Raw genomic sequence first — 13,169 nt, forward strand, 5'->3', positions numbered from 1 at the left:
CCTTGAAGGCCAAGAGAAACATTTTACTTTATAATGTATCCTTTAGTTGCCTCAGCTTGCCTCCCGGCATTCACACAATTCACAAGGACCCACGTGACGGGAAGCGGCTTCGTGAGGGCTCGGCCTGCACAGTACAGTCAGCTTGCAGTATTGGTAGCTTTCGTTATCAGATGAACCCCTCACAAAACACATTTTGGAAAGGACTGTCCCTGGTCATGCAGGATTGCTTTTTAGCAGAAGGCACGGTCCCCCAAGATCCCAGGTTTGGCACAGACTGAGCTGCCACCGGAATCCAGTCCCGTGCCTTGGTGGGCCGGGCCATGGATGACCTGGCCCCAGAGCAGCCAAAGGTGGCAGGGGTCAGCTCAGCTTTCTCCCTGGCCCACCGAAAGCACTTTTGTAAGTGACCTAATAATCTAGCACGGGGAGAGGTGGGAGTGAAGGGCCTCAGTGGGGTCGTGCCCCCACAGGCCCACCGCGCTTCCTCCTGGCTTCAGCTGGGCCCCATGCAAGACAGACCAGCCTCCTGCAGTTCTCAGGACGGAGACTCAGAGCCACCCTGCCCGATGCTCCCCACAGATGAACAGGGTGAACACTCGTCCCAAATCTAAACCCGGTCCTTTTTCCCAATGTGGTTGAGACTGGGAGTTCTGCCAAACAGAAGGGGGGCAGTCCCCCTGGAAGACGAAGCCTTTTCCCACTGGAATGACTGCAGCTGCTGGGCTCCACCTGGTTTTCTTGGTACGCAGTGAGGATCAAGTCTCGTCTCCCAACCTCTACCTTCTGACAGAAGGCCAGAAGGGTCTCCCCTAAGGCTGCCGCAGGTACCAAAATCCCCCAGGAGACTGAGCTGCCCAGACCCTGTTCCCTTCGGCTTGGGAGCGGTCAGATGTCCTCTTCAACAGTACCGCTGTGCTCACTGAGGAGGTACCACTTCAGCCGGTCGGGCAGAGGTAGGGCTTTGACCTTCACATCCACAGGCCAGGGCTGGAGATAGAGCCGGATGTAAACGCGACACAGGTGCTTGAGGGACGGAGGATAGCTCTCCAGCTGCCTCAAGGAGCAGTGAAGGGCCTGGATCTTTTCTGCCAGGCTGCCCACAGGATGGATATCGAAGTTCTCAGGCAGCTGAAGTTTCTGGGAATTAGTCACCATGAGATCCAGGACGGTCTCGGCTTTGCGCAGGAGGTCCGCGTGGCTCTCATCTTCAGCACAGCCCGTGTGGGAACAGAGCCTCTCAAAGATGATGTGGAAGCCAGACCAGCAGGACGCACCATGGAGGGAACAGTTATAGGCTGCTCCGGACTCCAGCAGGAAGCGCAGGAGAGGGAAGTGCAGTTTGAAGCTCTTGAGGCAGATGTGTGTGAGGGACTCGTGCGCTGGGCACTCGCTGGGGTCGGCCCCGTGCGCGAGCAGCAACTGCGTGACTTGGAAGCAGAAGCGGCTGATCATCTGGGCCTCCTCTTTGTCCCCTCCCACGGTCTCACCAAGCAGGAAGATGATGCAGGTGAACACGGTGTCCCCATCTTTGGTGGTGGCCTTGACATCTGCGCCTATAAGAGCCAGTCAGGAAAAGAGAAGATAGGAGGTCTTAAACCCCTGCAAAGTAGTGCTTCGTGTGTAATGGTGGGAGGGAAGGGCAAGGCCTGGGAACAGCCTGCAGACGAGCCTCACCTCCTTCCAGTAGGAGCCGGATGTTCTCGGTGTTATAAATCTGCACCCCGTCGCTACTGGCCAAGGCGTGGAGCAGAGCAGTCTTTCCTACAGGAGGAAGAGAATGAGGAGGAGTGGGGACCAGGAAGCTGAGGTCAGGGCAACCCCTGAGGTGCAAGGGAAACCATGCAGGATGAGAAAGTGAACTTTTTTTTGTTTGTTTTCAAGGCTTTTATTTATGTATTTATTTTAAAGATTTTATTTATTTATTTGACAGAGACACAGCGAGAGAGGGAACACAAGCAGGGGGAGTGGGAGAGGGAGAAGCAGGCTTCCCGCGGAGCAGGGAGCCCAATGCGGGGCTCGATCCTAGGACCCTGGGATCACGACCTGAGCCGAAGGCAGCTGCTTAACCCACTGAGCCACCCAGGCGCCCCAAGGATTTTAAAGTAACCTCTACACCCAACGTGGGGCTTGACCTTGTAACACTGAGATCAAGTCGTGTGCTCTACCAACTGGAGCCAGCCAGGTGCCCCTTTAAAAACGATCGACCTCTCAGCCAAGGCTGAGGGTGACCGGTTTCTGGTCATTCTCTTTCCACCCACACAAAACCACGAGCAGAGTGGACAGAAGAGCTGGGATTTTTCAGGACACTCAGATACCACCTGAGCCCTGGGCTGAGTCTTTGCCAAGAAGAAGTCGTGGCTCCCCCCAGCCCCGCCCCAGCATCTGACTGCGCGCACGCCCCGCTTCCTCCTACAGGCAGACCTCGGGGCTGGTGTGGGCCGCTGGCTGCACCACTTCCCGAAAGCCTCTGCAGGTCAACAAAATCCACTGTGAGCCTGGCTGCGCTGTGTCATCAGACAGGCCGCGTCCAGCCTGTATGCCGAGCCACTGCCCCGGGGTGCTCTGGGTTTCCCTCACAAGGCACCCCGCTCTCCCCGGGGAGGCACCCACCATGCTTGTCAGCTGCGTTGACGTCCGCTCCGAGGTCCAGGAGACGCTGCAGGCAGGGCAGGCGCTCAGGCTCCTCACTGGCCAGGTCCAAGGGGCTGCTCTCGTGGATCTGAGCCAAGAAAGCACAGCTGAGTGGGCCCAGGGGCCTGGGAGGCTGCTCGCGGCCCCCCGCCCCATCCCTGCTTCCGAGCGGGCCGGACCCGGCTCTTACCCGGTCCCGCCGGTTAACGTCCGCCCCGTGGCGCACCAGCAGCTCCACCATGTCTGGCTGGTTTCGCAGGACGGCGATGTGCAGGGCCGTGTAGTAAGTGACAGGGTCTGAAAGCACGGACACGGCCCGTGTCAGTCCTGCTGTCCGCACCCGGCCTCCGGCTCGCCCCAGCCCTCCCATCGGAGGAGGCCCGGGCTTCTGGCACCATGAGGGGTCCGGACAGAGCCATCCCCAGCAGAGGCCAGAGCGCAGGCGCTGGAGTCAGACCTCGGGCAGGGTCTCAGGGGGCAGGCAGCCCCTCAGTCTGGGCTTTAGTCTCTTCCGTAAAATGGAACTATAAGACAAGGCGCCTCTTCTCAGGCTGCTGGGGAGAGGCACCTCAAAGGACGGCTCCTGAAGCCTCACAGTAACAGCCACGTTCTCGAAGCCAGTCTCCAAGTGACTGACTTCGTAACAGCCTGCACCCTGGGCTCCTTGGCCCTCCCGGAGCCTTGCGCCCTCCGCGCCTGTCCTCACATGGGGAGGGGAGGCGTGCCCGGCCACATACTGTGGCAGCTCAAAGACCTGCATTGGTCACAAGTCAGCCCTGCATGTCTCCTGGCTGACCCTGCCCTCCCCGGTGAGAAAGCCACAGAGGAAAGGAAAATGGCTCCATCTCCATCCCCTGGCACCTCCAGGCTAGAAGCTAACCGGGCCCTGCCGTGATTTACACCCAGCGTCGCTTGTGTTTTCCCCTCTCCTTGTGGCATGGGCAAAAATGCGAGATAGCTCAGAATAAGTGGCAGAAAATTGCTCTCCCTGAGCTCTGGGCACAGTGCCAGCAGCCGCATTTTCATGTTAATAGAAGCGGGGATTTAGCTGGGAAAGTCTGCTGATCAAGCACATGGCGGAAGCAGCTACAAACTCACTCTCTCGGACCAGAGGGGGTCAGAGCCACTTGAAAGCCCACAGGGGGATGGGATTCCTCAGTCGCCACCCACCCACGGAAGAAATAAGGGAAGCGGCTCCCAAGAGAACCAGAAAGGCAGAGCCACCCTTAAGCCACCTATCCGTCCCCAGCCCCTCTGGGCTCCAGCTGACCTTCAAAGTTGAGGTTGGCCCCGTGGCGCAGGAGAACGTCGGCCGCCCGGGTCAGCCCCAGCTCGGCCATCTTCAGCAGGGCATTGCTCACACCTTCCTGGTAAAACGGAGAGTGGGCTTTTCTCTCCAGCAGCTCAGTGAGAACAAGGATTCGGCTCTCCTCGCTGGCGACATAACTGGGCCTGGGGCAGCAGAGGGGTGGACCGGTTGGGGGGGGGGCCAGCTGTGAGACCAGCTAGCCTGGGCACCCTGTGGGTGGGCGGTTTTCTGCTGTCATCACCCCCCTCCCTCCAAGGTAGGGCCCTGGTTCTGTGGGGCAGAAAGTCTGGAAAAGGCCTGTGGTAGCAAGAGAGCAAGCTGGATCTCTTAATTCAAGCTGACTCCTCGGGTTTGCTGAGGAAGAACTGGGGCTGACTCCAGCCTCCTCCCCAGTTGCCCAGACAATCTGGTCCCTGGCTCGGGTACAAAGCCTCACACAGCTGTGCTGCTGGGCCTGAAGGGAGCCTTCGCAGAGCCAGGAGCAAGAAGCGGACACTGACAGCCTTCCCCTGACACTGACCATCCCTGAGCTGCCGAGGCGGCCAGGCCAGACCAGGCAACCCCCGCAGCGGGGGCCGGCCAGGCCCTCCTGCCGCACTCACACTCGGAGACGCTTCCCCTCCCGGTCCCCAGAAGGCTGCGCGCACACGGCCCTTCACGCCCCAGCCCCCACCCTACCTGCCCGCCAGCCCTGACCTCCAAGACTTCTGCGGCTTTACCCAAAAGCTCAGGCCCACGGACAGCTCTGTGAACCGGTACGCAGCTCCTTCACAGGCCGCCACCTCCTCCGGGTGAGGCTTCCTTCCTCACCAACGCTCCCACTCCCCTTAGCCTCATCCCTCTGCAGCCCTTCAATGATCAGGATCAAGGTGCCATCCTTACTGCTTGGGCGGGATTCCGTCTGTTTCCCCAGCCCGGGAGGGTGCCCAGTGCACCACCCGTGCCAAGCAAAAATTCTGGGACTACAAAAGGCCACGCAGCACCCGCTTTGCTGCCCTGCCCTCACCCCCAGGACAGCCTCCGAGTTAAGGAAACACCTTACACTGTGTTTTCAGAACAAGCCTCCAAGCGAACAGAGCAGTGATGAAGCAAGCCTGTTTCCACCGAAGTCCCTGGACAGACGGTGTTTGAAATTCCAACGGATCCCAGAAACACAGCCCTGCTTCCGCTTTCCTCTGCTCTTGTCTCCATTACACCGAATGTACAGACACCTGACTCATGCTCGTGTCTCCCTCCTCCGAAGCGTAAGCATCACCGACGCCGGGGGTTTTGTTTAGCTCACGGCTGCATCCCTGAACACCCTTCCCGCGGGTTCGCGGATACACCTGCTCTTGTCTACGTGCAAGGCAAGCTCAGCCACAGAGCTCATCTTCGCACTGCTCTGGGGTAAAACCCGGGGCCCTCACAGACTCCACCCTGCTCCCTCGCAACCGGCAGCAGGCGGGCTGGGCACTGGGTGGGGCACCGAGGCGGAGGCCCTGCCCGCACTCCACCCTCCCGGCCTCCGTGCGCGGGCCTCGAGCACCCTCCGCCCTGCAAAGGGCAAGATTTGGGCCGGGTGCAGGGGCTCCCGCTCGAAGCAACACAACTCCGGCCTCCGCCTGCCTCTTCACCCGTACGGTGGGGACACAGCCACCCCCACCGCGCTTGTGGTGACAATTCAAGGGAAGCAGCGCCGGGTCGGCCCGCCGGCGGCAAGAAAACTAGTTACCCGTCCAGGGGCTCTTGCCGCTCGGGGTCCTGGATCCCCAGGGAGCCCAGAATCGCATCCACCAGCGGCTGGTACTCGAAGATGATCCTCCGGAAGCCGTGCAGGAACGGCATCGCGCCGGCCTCGGGCGCGGCAGGGCGGCTGCACCTTCGGGCGAGGCCGAGAGGCCGACTGGGCGCGTTCGGGCGGCAGCGGGCTTGACCTGGCTTCTGCTGGTCCAGCCCCCGCGCCCCGCCGCCCACCCCGCTGCTCCGCGCCGGAAGTGACCCTCGCAGATCGCACTTCCGGCCCGCGCCGGCCAGGAAAGGGACCGGTGGCGACAGCGCCTCCTATGGGCTCGGAGGACCGCGGCGCGACCCGGAGAGTGAGCTGGAGGGTATCGCCGGGGCGGGCGCGGGTGGAGTGGAGGGCGCGGCCCCCCGCCGCAAACCTGATCCCGGCTCAAGGCGGGTCCGCCTCTGCCAGCCCCGGCCCGGCGTGGCCCTGCTCCGCCCTGCGATCCCGCCCGCGGCCGCTGGGCGCCGTCCGAGCTCCGCCCATTGCGCGGCCCGGCCGGCCGCTGCCCGAGTTCCCCGGGCCCTGGAGGTGACTGGAACCCCGGGCGCCTCCGAGCCGCCCTGGACTCGGATCCTACCCGGGCTTCTTCCGGCTTGGCCGGGCTCTCGCCTCCCCCCACGCTGAGTGGACGCCCACCCACCCCGCCGGGCGGCGGGGACAATTCCTTACTCTCGGTCCCCGTCCCCCGGAGCTCCTGGCCCCCGTCCCCCGGAGCTCCTGGCCCTGCAGGCTGCTAACTCCTTGACTTTCTGCTCTGATGGACTCAGTGAACTTTAGTTTATTCACCCGTAAAACGGGGGTAATCGCACCCATCCAAGATCTTGGATCAAGAGCTCTGTGAGTGTCAGGGACTTGGAGTCTAGCAGGAAGGAACCCAAGCCTGGGGCCACTTTCTGGGGCTTAGGCATCTTCCCTTAGGCCATCCACGTGAACCTCGACCACCTCGAGTCCCACATCGGAGCCCTGATGTCTTCATGATTCTGGAAAGTCCTTTCTGAAGAGGCGTGAGGGTCCCAGCGTTCGCATCGCACCTTGGCCTCCCCACCCCGCCCCCCTGCCCCCAACCCCATGCGCCCTTGGAGGTCTCTCCCATCTGGCACCTGCCAGAGGTGAGAGTTGTTGAGTGAAGGAGAAAAGGTCTAGAGAGGCATTTGAAGACAATCCGATGTGTATGTTCGGCTCCCCCACCAAGAGCAGAACAGATTTACCAAGGAAACCCAATCCAAAGCACTCCCCCCAGGCCTGGCTATGGGGACCCAGCAGGGTCTAGTATGCAGCAGGGGCTGCATAATTAATTACTGGCTGTTATTGTTGTTAAGTTTACAAGGTTGTTGCGCTGTTCAAATGACCAGCTATCAAAATCCCCACTGGGCACTCAAAACACCTTTTTGTCTCTGCCTCTATTGCCTAGAAGGCCCAGAAGGAGGGGTGGGGGTGGGCAGCTTGGGCTTGGCAGAAGGGACTGCAGACCACCGGGTCCATGGCTCCCAGTACATGACTGCCTGGGTTCTCACTCCAGGAGAAAAGTGTCTTCTTCCTCCTACTCCCCTCCTCTTCTCCTTTTCCTTCTCCTTCTTCTTCTCCTCCTTCTCCTCTTCCTCCTCCTTCTTCTTCTACTTCTTCAGATTTTCTTTATTTATTTGAGAGAGAGAGAGAGAGAGAAAACACAAGCAGGGGGAGCAGCAGAGGGAGAGGGAGAAGCAGACTCCCCACTGAGCAAGGAGCCTGATGCAGGACTCGATCCCAGGACCCTGAGATCATGACCTGAGCCGAAGGCAGATGCTTAACTGGCTGAGCCAGCCAGATGCCCCAAGAAGTGTCTTCTTGAGTGACGTTGGGAAATGCTGCTCACACTGATATGAAGCTTTCCATCTTATCTTATAAAATCAGATGATTGGGTACTTGGGCCCAAACTCCCATCTGGCAACAATGAGCATCTGAATGGGGCACTTGCTCAAGTGTGCCTCAGTCTCCCCAGGTGTTACCCTGGGGGGGGGGGTTGGGAATGTCTACCCCTATTTTAAGGGTCCACTCCCTGCTTCTTGGCCCCAAGGTCCTGAGTGATGTAGCAGCCAACAGGCAACCCAGAGGCTTCTCAGCCCTTCCCATTGGATTCAGGGTCACTTGCTCTGTGGCACATGTCGGGGGACTGGGGCACACTTGGGCACGTGGTGAGTAACTGGAGGAGGCCTGTTTAGAATGGGGTCCAGGACAGACCTGGGGGGACCACCTGGGCTGAGGCCTGCTTCTGCCTGGCTCCACTCTTTTCCTAAGGCTGTCATAACAAAGCATCACAGACTGGGCGGCTGGGAACAACAGAAATGTATTCTCTCCCAGTTCTGGGAGCGGGAAGTCTGAAATCAAAGCGTCGGCAGGCAGGGACGTAGCTCCATCCAAAGACTCAGGGAAAGTTCCTTTCTTGCCTCTGCCAGCTTCTGGTGGCCCCAGGCTTTCCTTGGCTCGTGGCAGCTCCACTCCCATTTCTGCACACTTCTGTGTTCACATGGCCTTCCTCCCTGTGTCTGTGTCTCTGTCCAAATCTCCTTGTCCTTTCTAACTGACACCAGTCATTGGATTTTGGACCCACCCTAATCTGGTAGGAATTCATTTTAACTTGATTATATCTGCAAAAAAACAAAAAACCCACAAAAAAACAAAAACCAAACCCCCTATTTCCAAATAAGATCGCAGTCAAAAGTACCAGAGGCTAGGACTTGAACATGTCTCTTTGGAGGACACAGTTAAGACCACTCTGATGGATGACCCCTGTCATGGCCCTTCTGGTCTTTGGGTCTCAGTTTCCTCACCTGTAACCCGAAGGCCCTTCAGCTCTGACAGTCTTGGAGCCAATGAAGAGGTCCTTGATGTTGCTGGTGGGGTCTGCCAACAAGAAAGTTCTAATTGTCGGGCACCTGGGTGGCTCAGTTGGTTAAGCGACTGCCTTCGGCTCACGTCATGATCCTGGAGTCCCTGGATCGAGTCCCGCATCGGGCTCCCTGCTCGGCAGGGAGCCTGCTTCTCCCTCTGACCCTCCCCCCTCTCATGTGCTCTCTTTCTCTCATTCTCTCTGTCTCAAATAAATAAATAAAATCTTTATAAAAAACAAAAACAAAAAACCACGAAAATTCTAATTGTCTTGTGACCAGTAAAGGAACGGTAATGAGTTAGCTTTTATTTTTTTAATTTTTTAAAAGATTTTATTTATTTATTTGAGACAGAGAGAATGAGAGAGAGAGAGAGAGAGAGAGAGAGAGCATATGAGGGGGGGAGGGTCAGAGGGAGAAGCAGGCTCCCTGCCGAGCAGGGAGCCCAGGATCATGACCTGAGCCGAAGGCAGTCGCTTAACCAACTGAGCCACCCAGGCGCCCTGAGTTAGCTTTTATTTACTGAGCCTTTCTGATGCGCCAAGCACTGTGTTAATCTCAATAAATCCCATTAAGTAAATGATGGTATTATACTATTTTCAAACAAGGAAACAGGCTCAGAGAGGTTTGGAGGCTTACCCAACGTTGCACAGCTAGGTTGAGACTCCAACCCAGGTCTGGAGGTGGGGGTGCTCTTCCTTACATCTGGCCTTCAGGGGTGGGATGTCCTGCAGCAGCTCTGGGTGTGGGCCTGAGAGGGTCTGCACAAGCAGGAGTAAGGAGCTGACCCCTGCTCTGTCACAGCCGCTGGGCACCACACTGTGGAGCCAGGCCCTGCCGCCTGCCTGTCGCCCAGGCTCCTGTCTTTAGAAAACTCCTTGACCCCTGACCTCCCTCCTGTCAGCAAGGGCAACCTTATTTCCTCCATCTGTCTCCCATTAAGGCTCTGTCACTCAGAGCCTCTGATTTAAGTTCTGAACCTTCTCTCTTCTTTCCTTGCCACTGCTTCTCACTGCCCTACCAGCCTAGCCACTTCCTGCCGCCGAATTCCAGGATTCCTAGGCAGGCTGGGGGTCCTGGAGCCAAGCACCCAGAGCCCAGACTCTGGCTGGGTCTGCCCCTGCCCCAGGGAGTTTGGGAGTCCCTCTGACTGTCCGATGTACAGAGAGGGATAACCTTAATATATAAAGAACTGTTAAAAATCAACAAGAAGAAGGCAAAAACACTAACAAAAAAATGGGCAAAGGACATGCACAGGTGAGTCCCAAAGGATGAAAAACTGTTAACAAACACGAGGAGAGAAGTCTAGCCTCTCCAGCCGTCCAACACCGACAGTGATAATAGCTGCCGTACCCCACACGAGACTGTCCTATAGCAGTTCAACAAAGCGAGTCCAAGAATAGCGGGTACTGTATGATTCCCACTTAGGGAAACGTGGTATGTGTATGTGTACCCGTGTATGCACGGGCCCGTAAGCAGGACAGCCGCATACTAAGGTGTTAGTGGCAGCTCTTTCTGGGTGCTGGGATCTGGGGCACATGGATCTTCTTTGTGTTTCTGTGTATTTCCTACCTTTTTACCAGTGAGTGTCTTGCCTGAGACTCAAGACACTAAATCAGCCACAGGCAGGGAATCAGGCCCCACACACCCCTCCTGTACCTAGGGTTGGAGGGAAGGCTGTGAGCACCAGGACCTGGCCCTGCTCTGTCCACAAAATCCTCCTCCCAGCGCCGTCCTTCCCAGCACCCAGGTCACCTGCCCTGGAGGCCACCCCCAATCCCCTTCTTCCGGGCCCTCCCAGCCTGGATTAGCACATCATTCATTTTCTTCCCCGGTCCTCTGGGGCGCCACAGGGCCCAGCCTGACTGTGAGTGATACATTGAGAACAATGACAGCCTTTGGTCGAGGTCATCCCGTGTCCCATGAGCTGGATTAGAAGCTCAGTGTTCGTGATCTCATTGACTAGTCATAACCCCCAGGAAGGACGCAGGAGCAGGATTCCCACATCATAGTCTGGGGCTCAGAGAGACCACTGGCCGACTGATGGCTAGGGACCTCCCGAGGGGCCCAGTCTGGATTCACACCCAGAGCCTGGCTCTTAACCTCTCCTCGGAGCCCCTGCTCAGGACGCCTGCCACCGGCCCAGCCCCGGCCCTCGCACGCTCACACGCTCTTGCTCACACGCTCGCACACGCTCACGCATGTACTCAGGCGACAGACTCTCACACGTTGTCCTGAACGCTCACACATGTGTGTTGGTCACACAAGACGTTCTCACACCCTATCACACTCTCGCCAACATATTCTCACACACACACCCTCTCTCACGCAAACGCATACTTCCTCAGACACACCATCGTACACACTCACACCCTCTCTGTCTCTCTCACGCACATACACAAGCTCACACGCAGGAGGGCGGCCCCGGGGTTGGGGGGGACTGGTCCTGCTCCATTCCCAGGACCTTCACCCTCCCCAGACCCCTGTCAGCAGCCAGGTCTGTCCCTTATAAGGCCCTTGAGGGGGAAGTGGGGTGAAAGGCCCCCGTTTTATTTCTCCTCTTTTGATTTGGCTGAGTTTCCATAAAGTGAGATATTTGGACAACGTGGCAATCCGCCACAAGGAATACTGCTTTCTCTACTTGGTGGACAGCCTCCAGCTTCAGCCCCTGGCACGTCCCAGGGGCACTGAGGCTCGGAGATGGAGGGCTGGGCATATTTGTGAAGGGAACGGGACTGCAGTCACAGGGACCGGTGCCCCCGGGGCTTCCTCCTGTCTGCACTTCTCTGCTGGCCCCCCCTCCCTTCCTCTCCTTCCCCCTCCCCCACACCCTGACCCCACCCTGACCCCTGACCCTCATGACCTGAGCCTGCTCGGCCCTGTGTGGAAGGACAAGGCCCCGATTCTCTGCTCTCAGAGGCCTAACCCTCTGTGGGCTCAGGGGGGGAAACTGAGGGACCAGGAGGCCGGGAGGAGGAGTGGGTGGTAGGACCTTGGCTGGGCCGGGGAAGACTCTCCTGTCCCCTCCTTCCTTCCATCTGCTCTCCTAAGAAGCACCGAGGAGCATTTTGGGGACCCTGACACCCAGGAACCCCACCCCTGCTGGCCAGAGCCCCCTGCTCCAAGAGCAGCCTCCTCCCTGACATGGTTCGCGCTCCATACAAACGCTGCCAGGCGGTCCTGGTGCCCTGCTCTTCCAGATGAGGTGAAGCCCAGGCGGACAGGCTGAGAAGGTGCTTGGAGCCTGTCTTAGCTGCTCGAGCCGCCATGACAAAATACCATAGACGGAGGTGGGGGGGGGGGCGCTTAAACAACAGCCATTTATTCCTCAGAGTTCTGGAGGCTGGGGAGTCCAAGATCAAGGTGCCAGCAAGCTAGGTTTCATCCTGAGGCCTCACCTCTTAGCTGGTACGCGGCCACTGTCTTGCTACGCGCTCCCCTCTTCCTTGCGGCCGTGTGCAGAGAATGCATGCAGACGGCTCTTCCTCTTCTTGGAGGGGCACGGATCCCATTCTGGGGGCTCCACCCTCGTGACCTCATCTAACCTAATGACCTTCCAATGGCCCCACCTCCTAATACCATCACCTTGGAGGTTAGGGCTTCAGCATATGAACTCAGAGGGCACGAATGTTCAGTCCATACAGAGCCCCTCAGGCCCCTCGCCCCAAGACAGGAGGGCTTCCCTTTCTCAGCCTCCCTGCCCCAGCTACACGAGAGGATGGTGGTTTCGGGGCTTGCCTCCGTGCCTTCCTGCTCCAGAAATCAGGAGGCCTACTGAGAGTGACCTTTAGCTTCACATGGGGTAACCATCCCAGGAAATAGCGCCCAGGCCTCTCCCTGGCATATCCTCACCTCGTCAATGCTGGTCAGCCTGCCTCCGCCTCTCCTGTCCTTGGCAAGCAGGTCTGTGTGGTCTTGGCCCAGGCCTTGCCCTCTCTGAGCCAAATGGGTGTGGGGAGGGTCCCCAGGAGGTTGGAGCCTGCCCCATCTCTGGCTGGTCCATGAGCCCAGAGTCCTGATTCCAGAGACTCTCCCATCTGAGGCCGGCTGGTGCCCAGTTGGCATCAGTTCTTGGCAGGCCAGCCCAGAGGCAGAGAGCTCAAAGGAAGGGACCACTGGGCCCCCTCCAGCCGCTGTAGCCAGGCGCGGTCAGACTCTGCCAAGCGAGGGCTCAGATCCCTTGGGGAAGGAGGGAGGGCAGAGGTGGGCACAGGGTCCTTTGTGCTCCCCAGAAAGCCCTCCGCTCCACCCCCACTGGCCCTGCTTGGCAGAGCGGACGCAGGAAGAATCTGGTCGGCCATCCGTCAGGGAGACAGAGTGGGCCCGTTCGAGGAGGGGAGCCGGGAAATTTGATCATTAAGAAACCCTCCTGGCTGTCTGGGGGAATTTAATTAAATTGCTGGAGAAAGCTATGAGAGAAGACCACATCTGGAACCAATATGTGGGCTTTGATTTTTTCCTCCTCTCTCTCTCTCCCTCTCTCTCCTTCCCTCCTTCCCCCTTCCCATGTCACTGCGTAAAAGGAACACAGTTGAGCCCTGGAGTACTGGTTCCTCTGGGATCGGATTCCTGGCAGAGGCGGAGAGAAACCACAGGC

General features: G+C 58.4%; 1 protein-coding gene across 3 annotated transcripts; it reads right to left on the bottom strand.

Annotated features, from left to right (window-relative positions):
• Window positions 1-21: 21 nt before the first annotated feature.
• ASB6 (ankyrin repeat and SOCS box containing 6) lies at window positions 22-6,128 on the bottom strand. Of its 3 annotated transcripts, none has more exons than XM_032418748.1 (6): window positions 5,652-5,929; window positions 3,902-4,083; window positions 2,822-2,928; window positions 2,611-2,719; window positions 1,675-1,761; window positions 22-1,553 (listed from the first exon to the last, which is right to left on the bottom strand). In XM_032418748.1, the coding sequence occupies exons 1-6, from the start codon at window positions 5,762-5,764 to the stop codon at window positions 886-888; spliced, it is 1,266 nt and encodes a 421-aa protein (XP_032274639.1). In that variant the 5' UTR covers window positions 5,765-5,929; the 3' UTR covers window positions 22-885. The 3 variants fall into 3 exon arrangements, with proteins under 3 accessions (XP_032274639.1, XP_032274638.1, XP_032274640.1); XM_032418747.1 differs by lacking the exon at window positions 5,652-5,929 and adding an exon at window positions 4,983-5,587; XM_032418749.1 differs by lacking the exon at window positions 2,611-2,719 and having other exon boundaries at window positions 1,449-1,553; window positions 5,652-6,128.
• Between the last annotated feature and the right edge of the window lie 7,041 nt (window positions 6,129-13,169).

Source organism: Phoca vitulina, unplaced genomic scaffold (genome assembly GCF_004348235.1).
Source record: "Phoca vitulina isolate PV1807 unplaced genomic scaffold, GSC_HSeal_1.0 scaffold21, whole genome shotgun sequence".
Lineage (NCBI taxonomy): Eukaryota > Metazoa > Chordata > Mammalia > Carnivora > Phocidae > Phoca > Phoca vitulina.

Bases quoted from the DNA above. Each gene is read 5' to 3' on its own strand.
- ASB6 (XM_032418747.1), bottom strand. From the start codon at position 5,131: ATGGAGACAAGAGCAGAGGAAAGCGGAAGCAGGGCTGTGTTTCTGGGA. The intron at 4,084-4,982 runs GTAAGGTGTTTC...CTGCTGCCCCAG, and splicing joins GCTTGTTCTGAAAACACAGT to GCCCAGTTATGTCGCCAGCG. The intron at 1,554-1,674 runs GTGAGGCTCGTC...TGGCTCTTATAG, and splicing joins CCGGCTCCTACTGGAAGGAG to GCGCAGATGTCAAGGCCACC.